At 34.0% G+C, this 20,076-nt stretch overlaps 2 protein-coding genes across 3 annotated transcripts in view; one reads left to right on the top strand and one right to left on the bottom strand.

Moving 5' to 3' along the window:
* LOC126778940 (enhancer of rudimentary homolog) overlaps nucleotides 1-5,553 on the bottom strand; it is a 238,256-nt gene extending 232,703 nt beyond the window's left edge. The window contains exons 1-3 of one of the 2 annotated variants that reach the window (XR_007670250.1): nucleotides 5,408-5,553; nucleotides 5,150-5,335; nucleotides 1,553-4,113 (exon numbers count right to left, since the gene is read on the bottom strand). Coding sequence is in view for 1 of the 2 variants with exons in the window: in XM_050502694.1 (XP_050358651.1) it covers nucleotides 3,991-4,113; nucleotides 5,150-5,335; nucleotides 5,408-5,410 (312 nt within the window). In the remaining variant the exon portion in view is untranslated. Of the gene's footprint in view, nucleotides 1-690; nucleotides 4,114-5,149; nucleotides 5,336-5,407 lie in introns of those variants that run through there. The other variant, XM_050502694.1, reaches the window with a different exon arrangement.
* A 497-nt stretch (nucleotides 5,554-6,050) lies between these two features.
* On the top strand, nucleotides 6,051-18,721 carry LOC126778775 (breast cancer type 2 susceptibility protein). The gene is made up of 9 exons (XM_050502415.1): nucleotides 6,051-6,402; nucleotides 7,255-10,988; nucleotides 11,802-11,982; nucleotides 12,798-13,005; nucleotides 13,394-13,500; nucleotides 13,842-13,943; nucleotides 14,781-14,970; nucleotides 15,974-16,070; nucleotides 16,398-18,721. The coding sequence occupies exons 1-9, from the start codon at nucleotides 6,136-6,138 to the stop codon at nucleotides 17,440-17,442; spliced, it is 5,931 nt and encodes a 1,976-aa protein (XP_050358372.1). The 5' UTR covers nucleotides 6,051-6,135; the 3' UTR covers nucleotides 17,443-18,721.
* Nucleotides 18,722-20,076: the final 1,355 nt, after the last annotated feature.

Raw genomic sequence — 20,076 nt, 5'->3', positions numbered from 1 at the left:
AATTATTCGTAAAATTAATTCGTTGTCATGTCTACAAAGTCTCTCAATCGAAACAAACCTATATCAACTTCCTACAATTTATGATGAAGGCAATTGATAAATATTCTATATTTCTAGTATAGAATTTACATTATGTTTCTGTTTTACCATATTTCATTGATTTAGTTATAATTTATAAATAAGTATGACGTAATATTTTTCTGTTAAGTGGTAACTTTTTTTTTTTAATATTTTTAAGTTGGCAACATGATCTTTTAAAAAGGGCGGCAAATCAAGTTGTCATATTATGATGGGTTATAATAAATGGCCGCCGAACTGGATATTTGGTTTCTTTTATAAACAATATCGACCACGCACCGACCGCATCTACCGTAATATGTTTAAGAAATAAAGATAAATAACTGTCGAGGAATGGAGAAAAGTTTGTCTACGTGTTTTTTAAAGAGGAACATAACCTACAGGGTAGAGTCGAGGCTTCAGATACAATATCGAAACGAAGTATCAATGGAAAAAAGGATGAGGCTGACTACGAAATGTCTGGACTTAATAAATTCATTCATATAATAAGTTCCTATATATAAAAAATATTTATTTATTAATTAATCTTTTGACAGTACACAACAAAACAAACGAAAAACCTTTCCAACCTGACTGTAGTGTGGTGAATTGAATTAAAAAAAAAAACATTCATATTCACAAGAATTTTTAATCATAACTTACAACTTAAATTAACAAACTGAATTTTACTTAACGAATTCACACTTATGTTACTGAACTTAAATAAAATAAAAATGCTACATTAAGTAGCTGTAAACAAAATTTTAGTATACGCTTTATTTATAAAATAAAGGTTGCTTACAATATTTATCTGAACCGCAGAATCGCTAACCAAGATGAGAGAGAGCATGTGTGTGCACTTTTTGTGCAAAGCGTGTGCGTGGCTGTTGATAATGGCGCATTCACTATACATATATATATATATATATATATATATATATATTTAAACATAGTAAGATGGTTAATGGGATGGATCTTAGCAAACTACTGGTAAGGCTTTACTGTTTTTAGGGCTTTGTGCAAGCTCGTCTGGGTAGGTACCACCCACTCATCAGATATTCTACCGCAAAACAGCAGTACTTGTTATAGTTGTGTTCCGATTTTAAGGGTGAGTGAGCCAGTGTAATTACAGGCACAAGGGACATAACATCTTAGTTCCCAAGGTTGGCAGCGCATTGTCGATGGTTAACGTTTCTTTCAATGTCAATGTCTATGGGCAGTGGCGACCACTTACAATCGCTCGTCCGCCTACCTATTCTATAAAAAAAACTACAATAGATTCCATTGGAAAAAGGATTGGACCTTATATTCACATATTAAATACGATTTGCTAATAACTCTGCCGAGCCGAGATGGCCTAGTGGTAAGAACGCGTGAATCCTAACCGACGATCGTGGGTTCGAACCCGGGCAAGCACCACTGAATTTTCATGTGCTTAATTTGCGATTATAATTCATCTCGTGCTTTATGGTGAAGGAAAACATCGTGAGGAAACCTGCATGTGTCTAATTTCACTGAAATTCTGCCACATGTGTATTCCACCAACCCGCATTGGAGCAGCGTGGTGGAATAAGCTCCAAACCTTCTCCTCAAAAAGAGGAGAGGAGGCCTTTAGCCCAGCAGTGGGACATTCACAGGCTGTTACTTTAATAAATCTACTTTTATACACTACAGACTGTTCTTGAATACAACACTGCGCCATTAAACTACTTATATAAACTTTTTACTTTCAAAGTTCTGATAAAAAAAATCGCCGACATTTAAGACGCAATTATCCAAGAATCCATAATGAAACAATTATTTCTTAGCACAATGTCTTACGTTTGTACTAACAAACGGGGCACAGATTATATGGCAAATAGCTCATGGGATGCGATGATTACGGAATCTATTAAATAATGAAAACGAGTATAACAATAGTCTTTATAAAGTTTTCGCATAATGAATATCGCAGATAACAAACGACCAATGACGTCACGACATTTCAAGGGCTTATATTTAGCGCTCCTACCATTGGAATCGACAATTCTAAACGTATTACGACGTTTTGTCTTCGTCTTTCGAATGTCAAATAACCGAAGACACATAGAAATTGCCTGTTTACGTTTCTCATTGATGGCCGGTGTTCAATTTCTATTTACAATGTCCCACTTAAATACTGAGATAAGACTTTTATAATAATAATTACTCTTTTCAATCTGTGCGAGTACAATATCAAGGACATATTCGAGCGCAACGTTTGAGTGAAACGTTAATGACGAAAAATTATTAGTAAAATATTTTAAATACTATAACAAAGTTATTAAATACAAAGCGAGGCCACGCACACACGCACATGTGTTAAAAATATCACTACAACGCTATAGGTTAGCATCCTTATTTAATTACTAAAAAACAAAACCACAACGGTTTATCAATTAGGTGATAATACGTTAAATAATATAACGTGTTACGGAATCATTGTTTTTGAGAAACGTTACAAGCTCTCACGTTTAGGGAGAAAAACATTGAGTATACAAAAAATATTAAAACACACAACCCCTTAATTACTTTAGACATTTATACATAATAGAATATAAACGCATGTGTTTATAAACTTTTATTTATATAGTATTTATATAATTATAATTTGTACAAATGGTAAAAGAGATATTTTTAAATACAAGCTTGCCCGTCCCGGTTCCACGCGGGTAAAATGAGACTACATAGAAAATTTATAAATAAGGAGAAACATATAAAGAAAAGTTTTTTTTTTTGACTAAGAACCTTTTCCGGCGTACGTAGAACAACTCACCAAAATTTCATAACAATCGGATCACGTGTTTAGAAACGCGTAGAGGACAAACATTTATTCACTTTTATTTATATATATATAATATATTATTTCACCAATGTCACGTATGATGAAGAAATACGCATAACAATTGTTAGTTGTCTATCAATCAAGCTGCTCTAGCCGCGTTGAGCGCTAACCTAACCCAACTTACCCACCCAATCTACATTAAACATTCAATGCTTCTAAGGAATTTATATAAACACACGAACACGCTCATCCCACCCTTAACTAAATAAAATACCCTTTAAGTATTTAATTAATTAGTTTGGTTGATATTTTATAATTTGTACAAATTATAATAATGTATATTGAAATTTTATCGTCAAAATAAGTGAAAAACTAAGCACATCAATGATATAATTGAAGCATGACTATTTATTATGTATCTGTATTTCTGTTAGCTGACGAAATTTAGGCGGGAAACGACCCGTGCCATCAATAAAGAAAAAAACAAGCATAGTCACTTTAAATGTCAGTCATAGTCAAAAAAAAAAAATTTATAAATGTTGATCGAGCTCGCAGGCACACGCATCTGTTAAACCCGGTTACGGTTAGAAAAAGATAACATTATTTGTGATGCGAGAGGAGACTTCCGTGTGTGCGACTCGACAGAATTTCTAAAAACATAATAAGAAAAGAAATCCAGAAAAAAAGTGTATAAGTGTAATCCACTTTTTTTCTATATGTTATAATTAACTTTTATTTATTCTTGCACAAATTTTTATAACGCATACAACAAGCATTTACATGTTTTGCCGACCATACTATTATAATTTCCAGCCATTTATAAATATTTCCTTTATTGATGAACCACAAACCAATACACAACAAAAACAACAAGACAGATATAAGTCAACGAAGTGTACATCTATATTTAACTTTAATTCTTACAAATTTATTGCTATTCCAGACGGTACATTTTAATGTCAACTCCTATCACTTCTCGGACGTATTTAATGTATTAAAAAATACATCAAATAAATGTTTTAAGATTAAGGTAATTAAAAAAATTCGTTATTCAATGTGCACAATTATTTAAAAGGTTTTTATTTACAAGAATTAGTACGATACCAAATGTATAATTACGATGTTAAGATTCAGTCGCTCTGACCGGCCGCTTGACGTAGAAGTACATATATCTTTTCCTTTATCCAATCCTTGTTGTAGGGTGCGTATGTATTCGTTGATTTCTGGTAAACCAGACAGCTGAGATCTGCGAGCTGGGGATATAATATTATTTTTCATTATAAAGTAATGTATGCAACATTGTGTTACATGAAAGGCTTCCTAATTTATACAGATGACAGTGAAAACACTTTTAGAAAAATGGTCAAAAGGGACTACAAGACAGAATGGCTGAAAAAAAATCCAGAACCCCACGAAGACAAAAAAACATGACACTACTTGCATTTTTTTTTTTAGGAGAAAAAGAAAGATTTGTTAAATTGTTATATATATGTAAAACATATTGATGGTTTAAGGGTAGCCGCTGCACAAAAAAAGTTATGCGAAAATAAGGAATACCCATGGACAACCTGTCGGTGGAGATACAAACATAATCCTTTATTAAATTTTTTCAATGCTATTTAGCTGTTTTCATTCATAATACACTATTCAAGCTATATTTCAAGCTATAGGACAAATCTTGAAAGCCAAATTTTTACTTCCTCATATCCTTTTGAATTGAAATCATACATGTTGGGTCAGTTTTAAATCATGATGCATTTTTATGGTAAGCATGACCCTTGATAGGCTTCAGACAAATGAATATGTCAACAGGATAGACACAAAAGATTTTTAGTATTCTATTTTTAAAGAATCAAATTAGTAGTATATTCATATAAAAACATATAACAGATATATATACTACTAAATTAATAAAAAAGTATTATAAAATATAGCTAACACAGCATTTTTCACTTGAAAACAACAATTGTTGAAGTTTGATTCACCAGTTTTTCTCAAGTTGGTTGAAGTTGTAAGTTTCTGAAGTATTTCCCCCAAAGTGTAATGCCTCTATAGTAATTAAAGATTTTAACTTTGGCTTAATAGTACGATGGTAAGCATATCGAGTTACTTTAAAACTGATTTGCAAAGTATAAATTGATGTATGTTATTTGAACAGATGTGTGATAAGACAGTTTTAATTTTAACCGCGTTTTCGGCTTTTATAACGATAAATTTGATGATTTCATCAAAACAGTGATCACCACGATTTTGTATATGTTGTATGTTTATAATATATTAATTTATTACCTGGTCAACGAAATCAAACAACTGAGAAATATCGTATGTTATAGTCGGCGTATTGGGATTTCTTCTCTTCAAATGTTCTTCATAGATCTTACAGACACCTTCCATACAATCGTTGACGCTTTCGTAGTCCGAGTATGTCCTTGTCTCAGGCCTTGGTCCCGGTTGTACCAATAAAATTGTGTGAGACTAAAATTATAACCTTAGTTAGCGCCATTTTTTTCAAACAAAAATTGTTATGTTTGTAACTCATATACTTACCATTTTTTATTAATTTGCACACAAAACTGTTTAATTGGTAACCCACTACACTTTGGAGTTCGTTATAAGTATAATGTTAACGTATTTCGAGAATTATCTATTTTCAACGAAGAAATCACAATCCGAGTTTGGTCGGTGTTCAGAAAGCCTGCGTTTAAAAACAAATGTACACAGATTAAAGAAAATACTTATTTACCGCAAACAATAAAACTTATCACACTAACTTTGAAACACTAAATTTTTTCAGATATGTAAAATACATTATATAATAGATGACATTGAAAATTACAAATTTAAATGTAAAGCACGGGTTTTTTGGAATTATATACATTGCAATTATAAGTTATTGAACGTAATGGGATTAAGATTCGATCTACGCTAAAAACAAATTGAATAGAATAGATTTAAAATAGGATTTTTTTATTATTTGAAAGTTCGCATATGTGATAGTAACCAATTAAACAAAAACAAAATCAAATTTACATGATACAATGTTTTAAAAAAAAGTTAATTAGTTTAAAACTTATTTGTTTTCCGAAATAAATATTTTTGAAATCATACAACGAAACATACCTATTTCATTTTAATTTTAAATCATCTGTTTACATCATTTATACAAAAAGCATAAGTCATACGGATTTTTATTAAAATATTATTTTTGGCATTATTGTTGTTCGCGATTACGGTTTACTATTTTACTTTTCAAAAATATCTTGAGAGGTGCTATAATGGGTAGTAATGAAGCAGAAATATTCGCGAATACTTTAAAAAAACATAATGTACAAACACCAGCTGCTTTGTACCGTGAAAATAAAAATGTTATTCAAAACACAATCAAAGAATATGAAGTTCAAGATGTAATATCGAATATTTCGAAGCAAATAAAGGCGTTTCAAAACGCAGACACTTATGGAAAAGGTGGTAGCAGTCGAAATCAATTAGATATGCATAAAACGAGTAACTTTCTACCCATAACAATGATATCCACCGAACAAGTAAGCTTTAATTACAATCGATAAATTTATTTCCAAGTACATTTACATATACCTCATTCGTCTGCCTCGTTGGTCTAGTAGCTGTTCGGCTGCAGTGGGCTGGGTCGCAACTGGTCTGCGAACGGCAAGTTGGGCCACTACAAAGCTATTGGTTTTTTCGGTTCAGAAATTCTCAATCTGTATATTGACTTTTTTTTTTAGTCTCGTGCCTTGGAAATTAGATATAGTCTTTGAAAATGAAAAAAGAGTGAATGAATACATTTACACACACATGCACGTTATAATATATCCCACCTAGGAGTTAGGACCTTATCATCACCTAAACTAAACTTTAGTATATATGGTAAAAACTAACTTGAAAAATGACTTTAAGTTTTAACTTTAAGTTTGAAGTCCCTTATGCTTAATTAGGTTTTAATTAAAGGGAGCTCATTGTATATGGAGCATGAAATGTTTTACGATAACATAATTAGTGAATAAAGATAGTAGGTTCAGGTAAGCACCACTTAGTTTTAAAGTGCTTCATTTGTATTTATAACTCATCTTATGCTGGGTTACCTAAAAAAAACTGTTTCCTGACAGTTTTTTTTAAAATCTTGCTACATGAAAATGTATGATTAATTTTCACTGGACTAATGTGGTGGAATAAAATCCAAAACTACTCAAGAGGATGCACTGAGTCATTTCTCGGTTGTTATTTTTATTTAGATACATTTTAATTACTTTTTTTTATCAATATATTTCATTTTATATTGTTTGCTTTAATCGAATTTATGCATTAGTTTACTATTGTGTTGAATATAAAAATATTTTAAGTAACTATTATAATTTTTTTTATTTTATATATTTTAGCAATCTGAACAAATACAATCAAATAAATTTGAAACACAATGTGTACTGGATACACAACTTATACATATTATCGAAGACGCTGAAGCTTTAATAGATGTACCAAGAAATATGACACAAGAATTTGATAATTCATTCAATAAGTTAGATAGTAATAGAAATAATGATCCACAAATAAATATAAATGAAGATACCGATAATAAAAATTCCAAAGATTTAGAAGTTAAAGAAATAATTAATGAAATATCTGCAGATAAAAAAGTGTATGATAATAATTGTTTAAATACCCTCAGTTCAAGATTTAGTGGTAAATATAAAGCTTTAAGTAATGTAAATAAAGATATAGAGACTAAAAGTATAATAGCATCAGGTGTAAATGAATTTGAAGAATATGATGAAGCTATACCAAAAAGTCTTATAAGCAAAAATAATTCACCTATACTTAAATCAAAGACACCGCCACCTCTAGTGTACAAATTGGAATCATTTGAAAAATTCGAAACAATAGCAGTTCCGGTCATAAAGGATAATCTTGATTATGATCTTGCAAAGAGATTGATTAATTCACAAATTAAGAACAACGAATTGTTCATTCAAACACACGCAGAACCCGTTTTGGGTGACAGAGACAAATCACTGAGTCCCATTTTAAACATATGTAGCAAACCTCATGTAGCTTCAAGCAAAGATTTTGACAAAGTTAAAACAAAAAGCGCTTCATTTATTGAAGATAAATTATTATTTAGTAGCGATGATGAGGATTATTTTAGGAATGATTTTGAAGAATTACCATTGACATGTGCCTTAGAGACATCATTTTATAACCAACATGATGTTCTAGATAAAACTATGTATGTTGGTTTTCAAACTGCCAGCAATAAGTCTATACAAGTTAACTCCGATTCATACAGCAAAGCTAAAAGTATTTTAGATAATGTTAAAATTCAAGAAGAAGAGTTTTCACTTTCCAAACTTGTGGAAGTTATCGATAGTACTTCAAAATGTAATAACAATACAATTGATAACAAATATAATGAAAGTATTTTACAAGATATAGAAAGAAATCACTGTCGTAAAAATGATCTTATAAATCCAAGAGTTGGTTTCAAAACGGGAAGAGGAAAAGACATTAAAATATCTGAGGCAGCTCTTATGAAAAGTAAAAGCATCTTTGGAGAAGTGTTAGAAGCTGATAATGCTATAGATTTGGTTGATAATAACGTGACCAATGACCTAATTTGCAATAAAGAAGCTAAATTAACAGAAAATACTTTAGATTTACGTGAAAAGAAAGCAGAATTAAACACGGAATTACACTTTAGTGCAGTAGATAATGGAATGTATACTGGACTAGATGAAGTTGGACTTTTAAATGAACTGGTGAATATTGATGAACACATTATGAATGAGTTTGAAAGTAATTTCATTGTCAATGATAAAGAAAAAGATAGTAATAGTAAAACATCAGATGATACAGCTACAAGTACTACAGAAACTATGAATAACGATATAATTAACAAAAAGGTTGTTATTGAAAGACCATTTGTAGGTTTTAAAACTGCAAATGATAAAGAAATCAAAATATCCGAACAGGGATTAGCTAAAACAAGAAACATTTTCGAAGATATCAATTTAACTGACTTAGAGAAACCTTTAAATGATATGAACACTGACAAATTCAACTCATATGTAGATCAACCGTCAACAAGTAAAAATTTTATGGGTTTTAGAACAGCTACGAATAAAAGAATAGAAGTGTCTCAACTAGCGCTTGCTAAAACTAAAAATATTTTTGATAATATTGATTATGAAGATTTACCCATTAATGAGACAGTTTCTATTAAAGAACTACTTGTAAATGCGACCAAAAACAAAACAGAAGCTGCTCTGGATAAAGACAATCTTAAAAACCTTTGTAATAAACGTAATGGATTTGTTAATCCTTTTCCATCTCGTAAGAATGTTAACGATTTTTTTAAAAAAACATCATTACCTGATAAATCAATTAATGTGTATCATGATATTGCGCAACAAATACCCACATTCATAGGCTTCCAAACAGCCAGTAATAAAACAGTTCAAATTTCTTCAGAGGCTTTAGCTAAATCGGAAAAAGTTTTCAAAGAAATAATGTCCGTTCAAATTGACAAAGAATCTTATAAAGAAGATAAGAGGTCTGTGAGAGATTCTAACTTTTTAAATAAGTTACGAAACTCTAATAAAAAACATGAGTTAGTTAGGTCACAAGAAAATGTTAGTGATATAAACGAAGATGTTTCTAAAAGTGTAAGAAACGAACTAAGTAGAAAATCTTATAATTGTCAAGATATATCTTGCAATCTTAAGACAAAAATGCAAGGATTTAAAACTGCAAGTAACAAAACAGTCCAAATATCTGATGAAGCTCTAGCTAAAACTAAGAGTATTTTTCAGGGTATGTTTAATACGGAAACTAGAATTGATAATGATGGTATAATTATTGAAGATAAAAACACATTCGATTCCAATAAAGGATTTAGAACTAGCAATGAACCAGTTCTGATAACAGAAGAAGCAATAACTAAGACTAAAGATATATTTCGTAATTTTGAAATGTATGAACGTCAGACAACTAACTCAGTATTTGAAGGATTCAAAACAGCTAGCAATAAGGCAGTTCAAATCTCCGAAACTGCTCTCGCTAAGACGAGAAAAATATTCCAAGATATCGATATGGATGAGGAGCAACAACCAAGCGTAAAACAAGAAAATGCATTTATTGGTTTAAAAACAGGTAATATTGAAACTGTTAAAATATCAAAGGCAAATACAAAAATATTGAAAAGTAAACAATTATTTGAAAGCATTGATTTAAATCAAGATGGGTTTTATGAGAATAAAACTGACGCGGGTAAGAATACGAATGAAGACACGTTTGGATTTAAAACTGCAAACAATAAACATGTAAATATATCTGAAGATTCAGTTAGAATAGCTCAAAATAAATCAAAAACCGCAGAAGAGAGAACACCTGAAAAAGATCAATTTAATATTGAAGAAATAATGAATACAGAAGTAATGAATAACTTAGAACAAACATTATACACAGAAGACTTCTCTAAGGTCACATCACCAGTTAGTAAACGGTCTGGTAGTCCGATTTTGTCATGCCCTAAAGCTAAGAGGAGAAAAAAATTTAAAACACCCCAAACTACCAATAAAATTAAAGAATCTAACAATCATATAACAGAAAGACCAATAAAAACTTATATATATGATGAAAATTATAAGAAAAGTAAAATATACACACTAAAGGACCTACAAGATTTTGAATCAAGTAATACCAATAATGCCAACATTGATCCGTACATTTTAAACTTCAAATTCGATACGCTACTTGCGTTCGAATTTCGCGCGAAACGAAATGACATTGACAGTGACATCTGGACAACAGATAAAATATTAAAAAGGTTCACAGAGTCCGTAAATACAAAGATAGTGCCTGACGGTTGGATAGAGAATCATTTGAAATTGATTATTTGGAAATTGTTATCGTATGAAATTCGGTTTCCGAATTGTATGAATGATATATGCACGGTGAAAAATGTCCTGCAACAATTAAAATATAGATATGTTAGGGAGTTATATAATGTTGAGAGACCAGCGCTAAGGAAGATATTGGAGAAGGACGAACTGGCTTCTAAATTAATGGTCTTGAGCGTTGTTGGATTATATGTTAACGGCGTGTATGTCAGTAGGTATGTATTAATTATCATTTAATCGGCTGAAAGAAATAATAGTGAAAATAAATAGATTTACATAATCCATGTGATTTTATATTTTTAGTAATCACAGGCACAAGGGGCATACATATCATAGTTCCCAAGATTGGTGGCGCATTGGCGATGTAAGCGATGGTTAACATTTCTTACAATGCCAATGTCTATGGGTGTTGGTGACCACTTGCCAGGTGGCCCATATGTTCCTATCCTACCTATTCTATATAAAAAAAATGTTAATAAATATATATTTATTTATAATATAACATTGTTCCACTTCATATCTACTTTGATTTTACTTTAAAACTTTCTAGTTCACCGATATTCAAAACGAAATACTTTAGATCTCGACCAAAGCTTTCAAATTATTTGCCTCCACATCTGCTATTAAAATTTTCTATAACAATATATATTTATTTATTCTTAATTTGTAAGTAACTTCCGGTTGATGATACGCTGCTGTGAAAAGGCTTTTGTTCTCCCCCTTGAGTTTAACCTCAAGGCTTGGAGCGTTTTATACAATGATGCTCCAATGCGGGTTGGTGCGTATATTAACAAAATCGTTTGTTTCCATACGATGTTTTCCTTCATCGCTAAGCATGATCGAACGAAGTTCAGGTCGAACTATTACCAAAAACAAGAAAACTCGGAGGACACACACGCACACAATAACTGTATTGTGTGCGTATATATATATAGAAACTATAAGAAATGCAATAGATGTACAAACATTCATTTGTATATATTTATATAAATAAAAGTATCAATAATTATGCATTATTTAATTTACAGTGTTACCAACCAAATGCAAAACATAGAACTGTTGGTTTCTGACGGTTGGTACTGCATTAAGGCGTGCGCTGACAAAATGGTTGATAGATTAATATCAGCCGGTAAAATATGTGTCGGTACAAAGTTGGCGATATATGGGGCCGAGCTGATGAATTGTGAACAGGGGGTGTCTCCTTGGGAGGTAGGAATTTGTGATTTTTTCAAATTAACTGTTTTTAGTATTTAAAAAAAATAATTTTAGTAAAGCAATTATTTATAAAAGTTAGAAGCGCATATGCTTTCACATTGCTCATAATGATGATAGACCCGATTGGGTAGGTACCATCCACTCATGACATTTTCTATGTAAGTAACTGCAGGCATAAGAGATATAACATCTTAGTTCCAAAGGTTTTTTTTATAGTTTAGGTAGGCGGACGAGCATATGGGCCACCTGATGGTAAGTCACCAACGCCCATAGAAATTGGCACTGTAATTAATGTTACCATCGCTTACATAGGAATAGAAACTAAGATTTTATGTCCCTTGTGCCTGTAATTACAATGGCTCACTCACCCTTCAAACCGGAACACAACAATATCAACTGCTGTTTTGCGGTAGAATATCCGATGAGTGGGTGATACCTACCCAGACGAGCTTGCAGAAAGCTCCTGGTTACCACCAGGTTGGTGGCGCATTGGCTATGAAAGAGATGGTTACAATCAATGGGCAGTTGTGAACACTTATCTTAAAATGCCCCATTTGACTTTGAAATGTGTAGATATTTGACATACGCACTACGTATTTTACAGAAGAAAGTGATCTTTATAGCTCTGCAATAAATATGACGTGGTTGGTTTTTACGAGCACCGCCACCATTCGTGTTGTTCACGTGATGATCGCTGATGGTATTAATTTTCATATTTAAAATAAAAATAACTCTTAGCTGGCCCTCATCACGCTTATGGAGAAGTTTCGGAGCTCATTTCATCGGCTTATTTTACTTCCTAATTTCAGGATACATCTTTGATTCGTCTCAAGATATCCGGCAATTCGACCCGGCGCGCCAAATGGGACACGAGGCTCGGTTTCCACGGCAACGGCGCCATCTTGGCCCGCCTGTCAGCTGTCAAGCCAGAGGGCGGGAAAATTTCACGTGTCCGCGTCTTCGTGACCAGAGTGTATCCTACACTTTATATTGAGAAGTTTGCAGATGGCAGCACTGGTTATTATTAATGTTTATTATTATTAACGGCAGGTTTTTAGAAGTTTTATCCTTGCAGCAAATACTACAGTAACTGTTAATGTCCCACTGCTGGGCTAAGGCCTCCTCTCCCTTTTGAGGAGCTTATTCCACCACGCTGCTCCAATGCGGTTTGGTAGAATACATCTGTGGCAGGATTGCAATGAAATTATACACATGCAGGTTTCCTCACGATGTTTTCCTTCACCGTCAAGCACGAGATGAATTTTAAACACAAATTAAGCACATGAAAATTCAGTGATGCTTGCCCGGATTTGAACCCAAGATCATCGGTTAAGATTGGTGGTCAAAATATAGCTATACTTATATCATAAATATAAGTTAATTTACATTTGTAAAATAATTTCAGTAACACGCTCGGAACGCTTGGAACATATCGAACAAATGAAACACGAAACGAACAGACAGAATCAGATCGAGAGGTTGTATGATGAAATCGAGAAAATGGGTGAACAGGTAAGGATTCTATAGAGTAATAGACATAAACAAATCTGGACGTACATATTCCATGCGATTTGCTAATAACTCTGCTGTTTTAATCATTGTATCTTAAGCGTCAATAGCTTAGCGATGTAAAAGCTGTTGTCATCCCCACTCCTAACGCAAGCTTTACTCTTAACTGGAGGGGTAAATAGAAATATAAGTAATTCCCTAAAAAATATGGACATTATTTGAAAAAAACTTGTTGAAGTTAATATTTCATTCCTTAAATCGCCAATACTCAAACAATCTTTTGTCTATCTCTCTAATATAAATAATTAAATAATACGATGTATAACGATCAAATATATATACAGGAATCTCAAGATTCGGAGGGCCTAGATTCTGACAAGGGGTTGGAAACTGGTTCCCAAATATGCAGACTCATGAAGAGGAGTAAAGACTTATCAGGATTTAAGGTGAGGTTATATATTTGTGAAGCCAAAAAAAATTTTTTTTTTATAAAATAGGAAGGCGGACGAGCCTATGGGCCACCTGGTGGTAAGTGGTCACCAACAACCTTAGACATTGGCATTGTGAGAAATGTCAACCATCGCTTACATAGCCAATGCGCCACCAATCTTGGGAACTAAGATTTTATGTCCCTTGTGCCTGTAATTACACTGGCTCACTCACCCTCCAAACCGGAACACAACAATACCAAGTACTGCTGTTTTGCAGTAGAATATCTGATGAGTGAGTGGTACGTACCCAGATGAGCTTGCACAAAGCCCTACCACCAGTAAATAATTACTTTGTGACCAATATATTCCTTCAGTTATTTCATACATACTATATTCTCGATTGCCACGTTTGTGGGGCTCGCCGGTGTCGAAGGCTCCGAGTGCGCCCCGAACATCGAAATACCCACTAAAAAACCAGCGGTACCCTTTCCGTCTTGATGAGAAGCGCCACGGGATCGCTTTTGCACGCTACCGTGACGCTCTGATGTAGCTGCCAACGTCCTAGGTTCACCCGAGGACCTGTGCCAAAAAACGATATTGTTAAAATTCGAGATATTCGCAGTAGCAGCGCGAAGATTGGTGAAAATTGGCAGTTATTAGACCCGCGCACGTAAAACGGTTGGTCCTGCCCTGGAACCATCTCTTATTGACATCATAGATTGTCGTTCCTGGATTTCGAGAGCGACACTGTAGTATGTCCCGCGCAATTAGCTTGCCTGTTGAGGAGGACGTCGTAAACATCATATTTTTTTCAGTATTTTTACTAACAGAAACAAAAAAATAATTTTCAAGGTCAACCTGACAGAATCCCAAACGCATCTGCTAGAAGAGCACGCGATTAAAAAACGCGAAAAATTGATAGAGAACATGCAGGCGAGGGTTCAGGATATGGTGAAGAAGCGAGGGCTGGACGTCGCCAGAAACGTGGTGCCGTTGCTGAAAATGAGAGTGGCCGATGTACATAACAACTGTGTTTCAAAAGGTAAGCTATTATATACTTAATTGTCTGTTTGTAAAAGCATTATGTTGAAGGATTAGATTTAAAATAGCTATCACTTCGATGTGCAGATTCTACCCGTAGGAACCGGCAAGGAGCTCAGTAGTGAGTGAGCCACTACAGGCAACAGGCACAAAGGACAGAAGTTTCCAAGGTTGGTGTCGCATTGAAAAGGAAAAATCTTGGTTACAGTGCCGTCATCTATGAGCGATGATGAGAACTTTTTTTTTTTTTTATAGAATAGGAAGATGGACGAGCATTTGGGCCACCTGATGGTAAGTGGTCACCAAACGCCCTTAGACATTGGCATTGTAAGAAATGTTAACCATCGCTTACATATCCAATGCGCCACCAACCTTGGGAACTAAGATTTTATGTCCCTTGTGCCTGTAATTACACTGGCTCACTCAACCTTCAAACCGGAACACAACAATATCAAGTATTGCTGTTTTGCGGTAGAATATCTGATGAGTGGGTGGTACCTACCCAGACGAGCTTGCACAAAGCCCTACCACCAGTAAATTATCATTATGGTGGCCAATTTGTGTCTGCAAACTTAATTGAAATGAAAAATAATAATAATAATACCATAAATTCCTTTGGAAATCAACGGATACGATCTCCACCTTTTTATCATCTATATAATATTGTATTATATGTATGAAAGTCGAGATGGTCTAGTGGTAAGAACGCGTGAATCTTAACCGATGATCGTGGGTTCAAACCCGGGCAGGCACCACTTAATTTTCATGTGCTTAATTTGTTATTATAATTCATCTCGTGCTATACGGTGAAGGAAAACATCGTGAGGAAACCTGCATGTGTCTAATTTGATTGAAATTCTGCCACATGTGTATTCTACCAACCCGCATTGGAGCAGCGTGTATAATAAGCTCCATACCTTCTCGTCAAAAGGGAGAGGAGGCCTTAGCCCAGCAGTGGGACATTAACAGGCTGTTACTGTATATGTAATGTAATTTGTTTTCAGCCGTGATAACAATTTGGAGACCGAACGAGTGTGTGCTGGACCTCATAGCTGAGGGGGCGTGGCTTGACGTGTACAATGTCGTCCCTACCGCCGTGAGGTAAATACACTTAATACTTATAACCCTTCGAACCCACAATGCATATAAGAATGTTTATCCCGAGGTTTTGAGTCCTGGGTCGGTCCGGTTTTGCGTTTTACTGTCGAATATTTCTCACCAGCAATCCGAAGTCAGCACTTATACTCCCATGCCTCCGAAAGCACGTAAAGCTATTGGTCTTGCGCCTTAATTATCCGCGAGTGTCATGTTGCTGTCCTATCGTGTCTGTATGTGCGTACCGCAACTATAACATCTCCTACAATATCTCGAGATTGTTACTTTTGTTTAAATATCCGTTTTTTTTAATATTGCATTTTTTTATTACAGATTTTCCGAGGTTCAAATATCAGCTGGGAGACAGTCTATATTCCAATCATCGAAATTCAATAAAAATAAAACGAAAACGTACACGGATACACTTAGAAGAAAATGTCATCCCATAAAGGACCTCCAAAACATGACAAATACAGATAATAACGAAATTGACACTTTCGGTTTGATTTTTCTAATCGAACCACCGACGAATCAATTTCAAAATATATATTTAACGGACGAAAGTAAAAATATTGTCTCCATAAATTTCTGGGGCGGAATTAAAAAGTTCGGTTTCGAAAATGTTTTAGACACAGGTCAGATTGTTGCGTGTCTGAATTTACAGAAGCGTTCTGGCAACACTAGAGAAGAAATTGCACAGTATCGCGCGACGGAGTTTTCACATTTCACTAGAACCTGTAAAATTGATTTTATCAGGAAGATGACGGAGGATCTATCGAAAAAATTCTTGTCTATTGATAAGAAAAAGTTTATAAACGATTGTGTTGCTATTAAAAATAATTTCATTAATATTAAATATGGCTACACTGAAAATGTCACGCCGTACAGATTAAATAACAGTGATTATAGTGTATCCAGAAATAAATTGTTCATTGAATCTCCATTAGCTCAAAAGGCAGACATTAATTTGAACCTTAGCGGCTTAGACTTTGAATCGACTTTCAAACAAAGGGATACACAAGACTTGTCTCCTAAAGAGCTAGCGAGGAAGAGAAAAGTAAATGAAAGAATTGCTAAACTTAAAATGTACGGCGAACCGCCGCCATTGAGCTCAATACATATAATAAACAAATCGAATTCAATTAAACCTTACAAAAGTCCTCTGATAACAAAAAGTGACATTTCGATCAATGTTGCCAGTGCTAATAAGTTACCTAAAAATATAGAACTGAATTCTAGTCCAATGTTAATAAATAGAACTTATGTTAAGTGTATAAATCCAGTGAAATTAAACTTTGCAGATGAAGATAAAGATGGCAACACTACGGATCCTTTCGCTGAAGAATTTGATTGTAGCCCACCATTAAGCTTGGATTGAATTCGTGCAATAATACAATGTTTGCAATCTTTGCTTGCCTATATCTGCATGATGATGTTTTCCTGACCGATTTCGGCTATGTTGGCCAATCTTAAGAGATTAGACCTATGTGAACATATTATAGTGCACAAGTGTGTGCACAAACACAGATGCACTCTGTTATCTCACTATACTACCATTGCACATACACACAGACATCTGTATTTACGGATACGAAAGATAGTTGTGTATTTTGTCGGATCGGATTTAAAAAAAAAATATTATTTGGTTTGGAATACTGTCGTGTGCGTGAGCTCGTTCTCGTGGAAAACGGAGCGCTGTGTGTATGTAGCCTAAGGGGACATATTTCTGTATATACTTATGAAGTGTAACTTCTATTGCAATGTTTGTACGTGTAATATTTGAGGGAAACGTTCTTAAACTAAGTTTTCGTAAGTTGTTTATTTCTGGTTATTATAATAATAATAACATCCTGGGACATTTTTCACACACGGCCATCTGATCCCAAATTAAGCTCGTACAAAACTCGTGCTATGGAAACCAGACAACTGATATACTACATATACTACTTTTCTTTTGTAAATAGATACTTATATAGATAATTACACCCAGACTCAGGACGAACAGACATGTTCATGCACACAAATGTCTGTCCTGGGTGGGAATCGAACCCACAACCTTCGGCGTGAAAAGGCAAGTATCTACCAACCACGCCAACCGGCTCAAATTGCGTCAGAAACGTTTTATTCAAACGTTACGTTTAAAAACTGTACACTTAACCTTGTTATTCTATTTTAGATTAAATCTACTTGTTATGTAATATATAAGTGAAGTACAATACATACAACATACAACGCCGGTTACAATATCTGTGCAACCGGCGTTGATGACGTCATATCGACGTCCAGTCCGGTGTAAAAACAAACGTCACTAAGTACATTAGTAAATAACATTTTTATGTATAATTAAAGTCATGAATGAATGCGAGCGAGGTGGTGAAGGAGGAAGCGAGATGCACTGCTATTGTGACCGTGTTATAGGTGCGAAGCAGGTCCTGACTTGTTATTGAATAAACCCAAGTTGGTAGTATATTAGCGTGAACTTAATTATTTCATTCCAACATATATATTCCAACATATATATTATTATAAGTCGAGATGGCCCAGTGGTAAGAACGCGTGAATCTTAACCGATGAACGTGGGTTCAAACCCGGGCGAGCACCTCTGAATTTACATGTGCTTAATTTCTGTTTATAATTCATCTCGTGCTTTTCGGTGAAGGAAAACATCGTGAGGAAACCTGCATGTGTCTAATTTCATCGAAATTCTGCCACATGTGTATTCTACCAACCCGCACTGGAGCAGCGTGGTGGAATAAGCTCCAAACCTTCTCCTCAAAAAAGGGAGAGGAGGCCTTAGCCCAGCAGTGGGACATTTACAGGCTGTTACTGTACTGTATATATATATATTCCAACATATATATTGTTGTTATATTAGAGAACATTACCCAATAAAGTTATTTTATCGTCAAATTCATTTGGTACTTAACGGTTTAACGATATAATGAACGGTTTTAACAAATATCTTATAGTACACTTGAATATAAGGGATATTGACAGGGGCGTAGCTTGCCCTTGATGGGTCCTGTATCAAAATTTGGTGGGGAGCCCTTTATCTTACCTTTCTCTTCGCGATTTAGAGAATTACATACTAGAACGAATTAAAGTACCCATCCAATTTTTTTTTTTTCAAAAATGTGTTATATTTTCATTTTTTCAACGATTTTTGCTTGCTCTGGTTCGGGGCCCCTGTAGCCAGGGGGCTACTGTTGATACGGCTGATATAGCGGTAGCTACGCCCCTGGATATAGAGATTCTGAGTTGCTGTCCCATCGGATTATAAGAATAAATATAGTATGCGTTAGTGTCCTGTGCACTAACTCTTTTCGCAGTTCACCAGTTTTCGTAATTGAACGTCGAAACCAAAATTGTATTTGACATTCATAATCTTAAAGAAAAAGCGCCATAAATAACCTTATTAATTACTTTTAAGATTATTTTGTAATTACATGTATACGATAATTATTGTATTTTTAAAGATATTTGTTGTTTTTTAAATGTATAAATTGTTAATAAAATATTAATTAATTGCTTATTTTTTTATTAGCTGTGCCGCACGCCTTTATCTACAGTAGGCTGAGTAGGTTTCAGCCTACGCCGGGAAATTTAAAAACTCTTAAAATATATTCGTAGCAACTAAGACTTTAAGGCTAAGTTCACATGTAACAAAAATATGGACGTGGAAGAGGCTATTTTTGAGATAAATATAGGAAAAGAAAACGGATACATTGGTTCACCCGATTTTGAAAAAAAGACCCAGATTGCTTGCGACTCTATATCCGAATCTAAGAGATTGTTATAAATTTCTAATTTCTTTATTTACTTTAGAATGTCTTTAAAGTCATTGTGTTACGCGCGACGTCGAGGTGAGTCGTCAGCGATAGGTACGAAGATCTAAAGTAAGGAGGTTTTCGTACGGCGATGTTTGATGGGCACGGAATGACATACGGCGATCGTGCAAGCTTGTCATATTTAAAAAAAAGAGTTGTTGTAATTTTCTTTTGTAATTAAAAAA

The sequence above is a fragment of the Nymphalis io genome, chromosome 27 (genome assembly GCF_905147045.1).
Source record: "Nymphalis io chromosome 27, ilAglIoxx1.1, whole genome shotgun sequence".
Lineage (NCBI taxonomy): Eukaryota > Metazoa > Arthropoda > Insecta > Lepidoptera > Nymphalidae > Nymphalis > Nymphalis io.
Note: the sequence above shows the minus strand (reverse complement) of the source record. Positions and strands in the feature narration are given on the sequence as shown.

Bases quoted from the DNA above. Each gene is read 5' to 3' on its own strand.
- LOC126778775 (XM_050502415.1), top strand. From the start codon at position 6,136: ATGGGTAGTAATGAAGCAGAAATATTCGCGAATACTTTAAAAAAACAT. The intron at 6,403-7,254 runs GTAAGCTTTAAT...TATATATTTTAG, and splicing joins CAATGATATCCACCGAACAA to CAATCTGAACAAATACAATC. The intron at 13,944-14,780 runs GTGAGGTTATAT...ATAATTTTCAAG, and splicing joins AAGACTTATCAGGATTTAAG to GTCAACCTGACAGAATCCCA.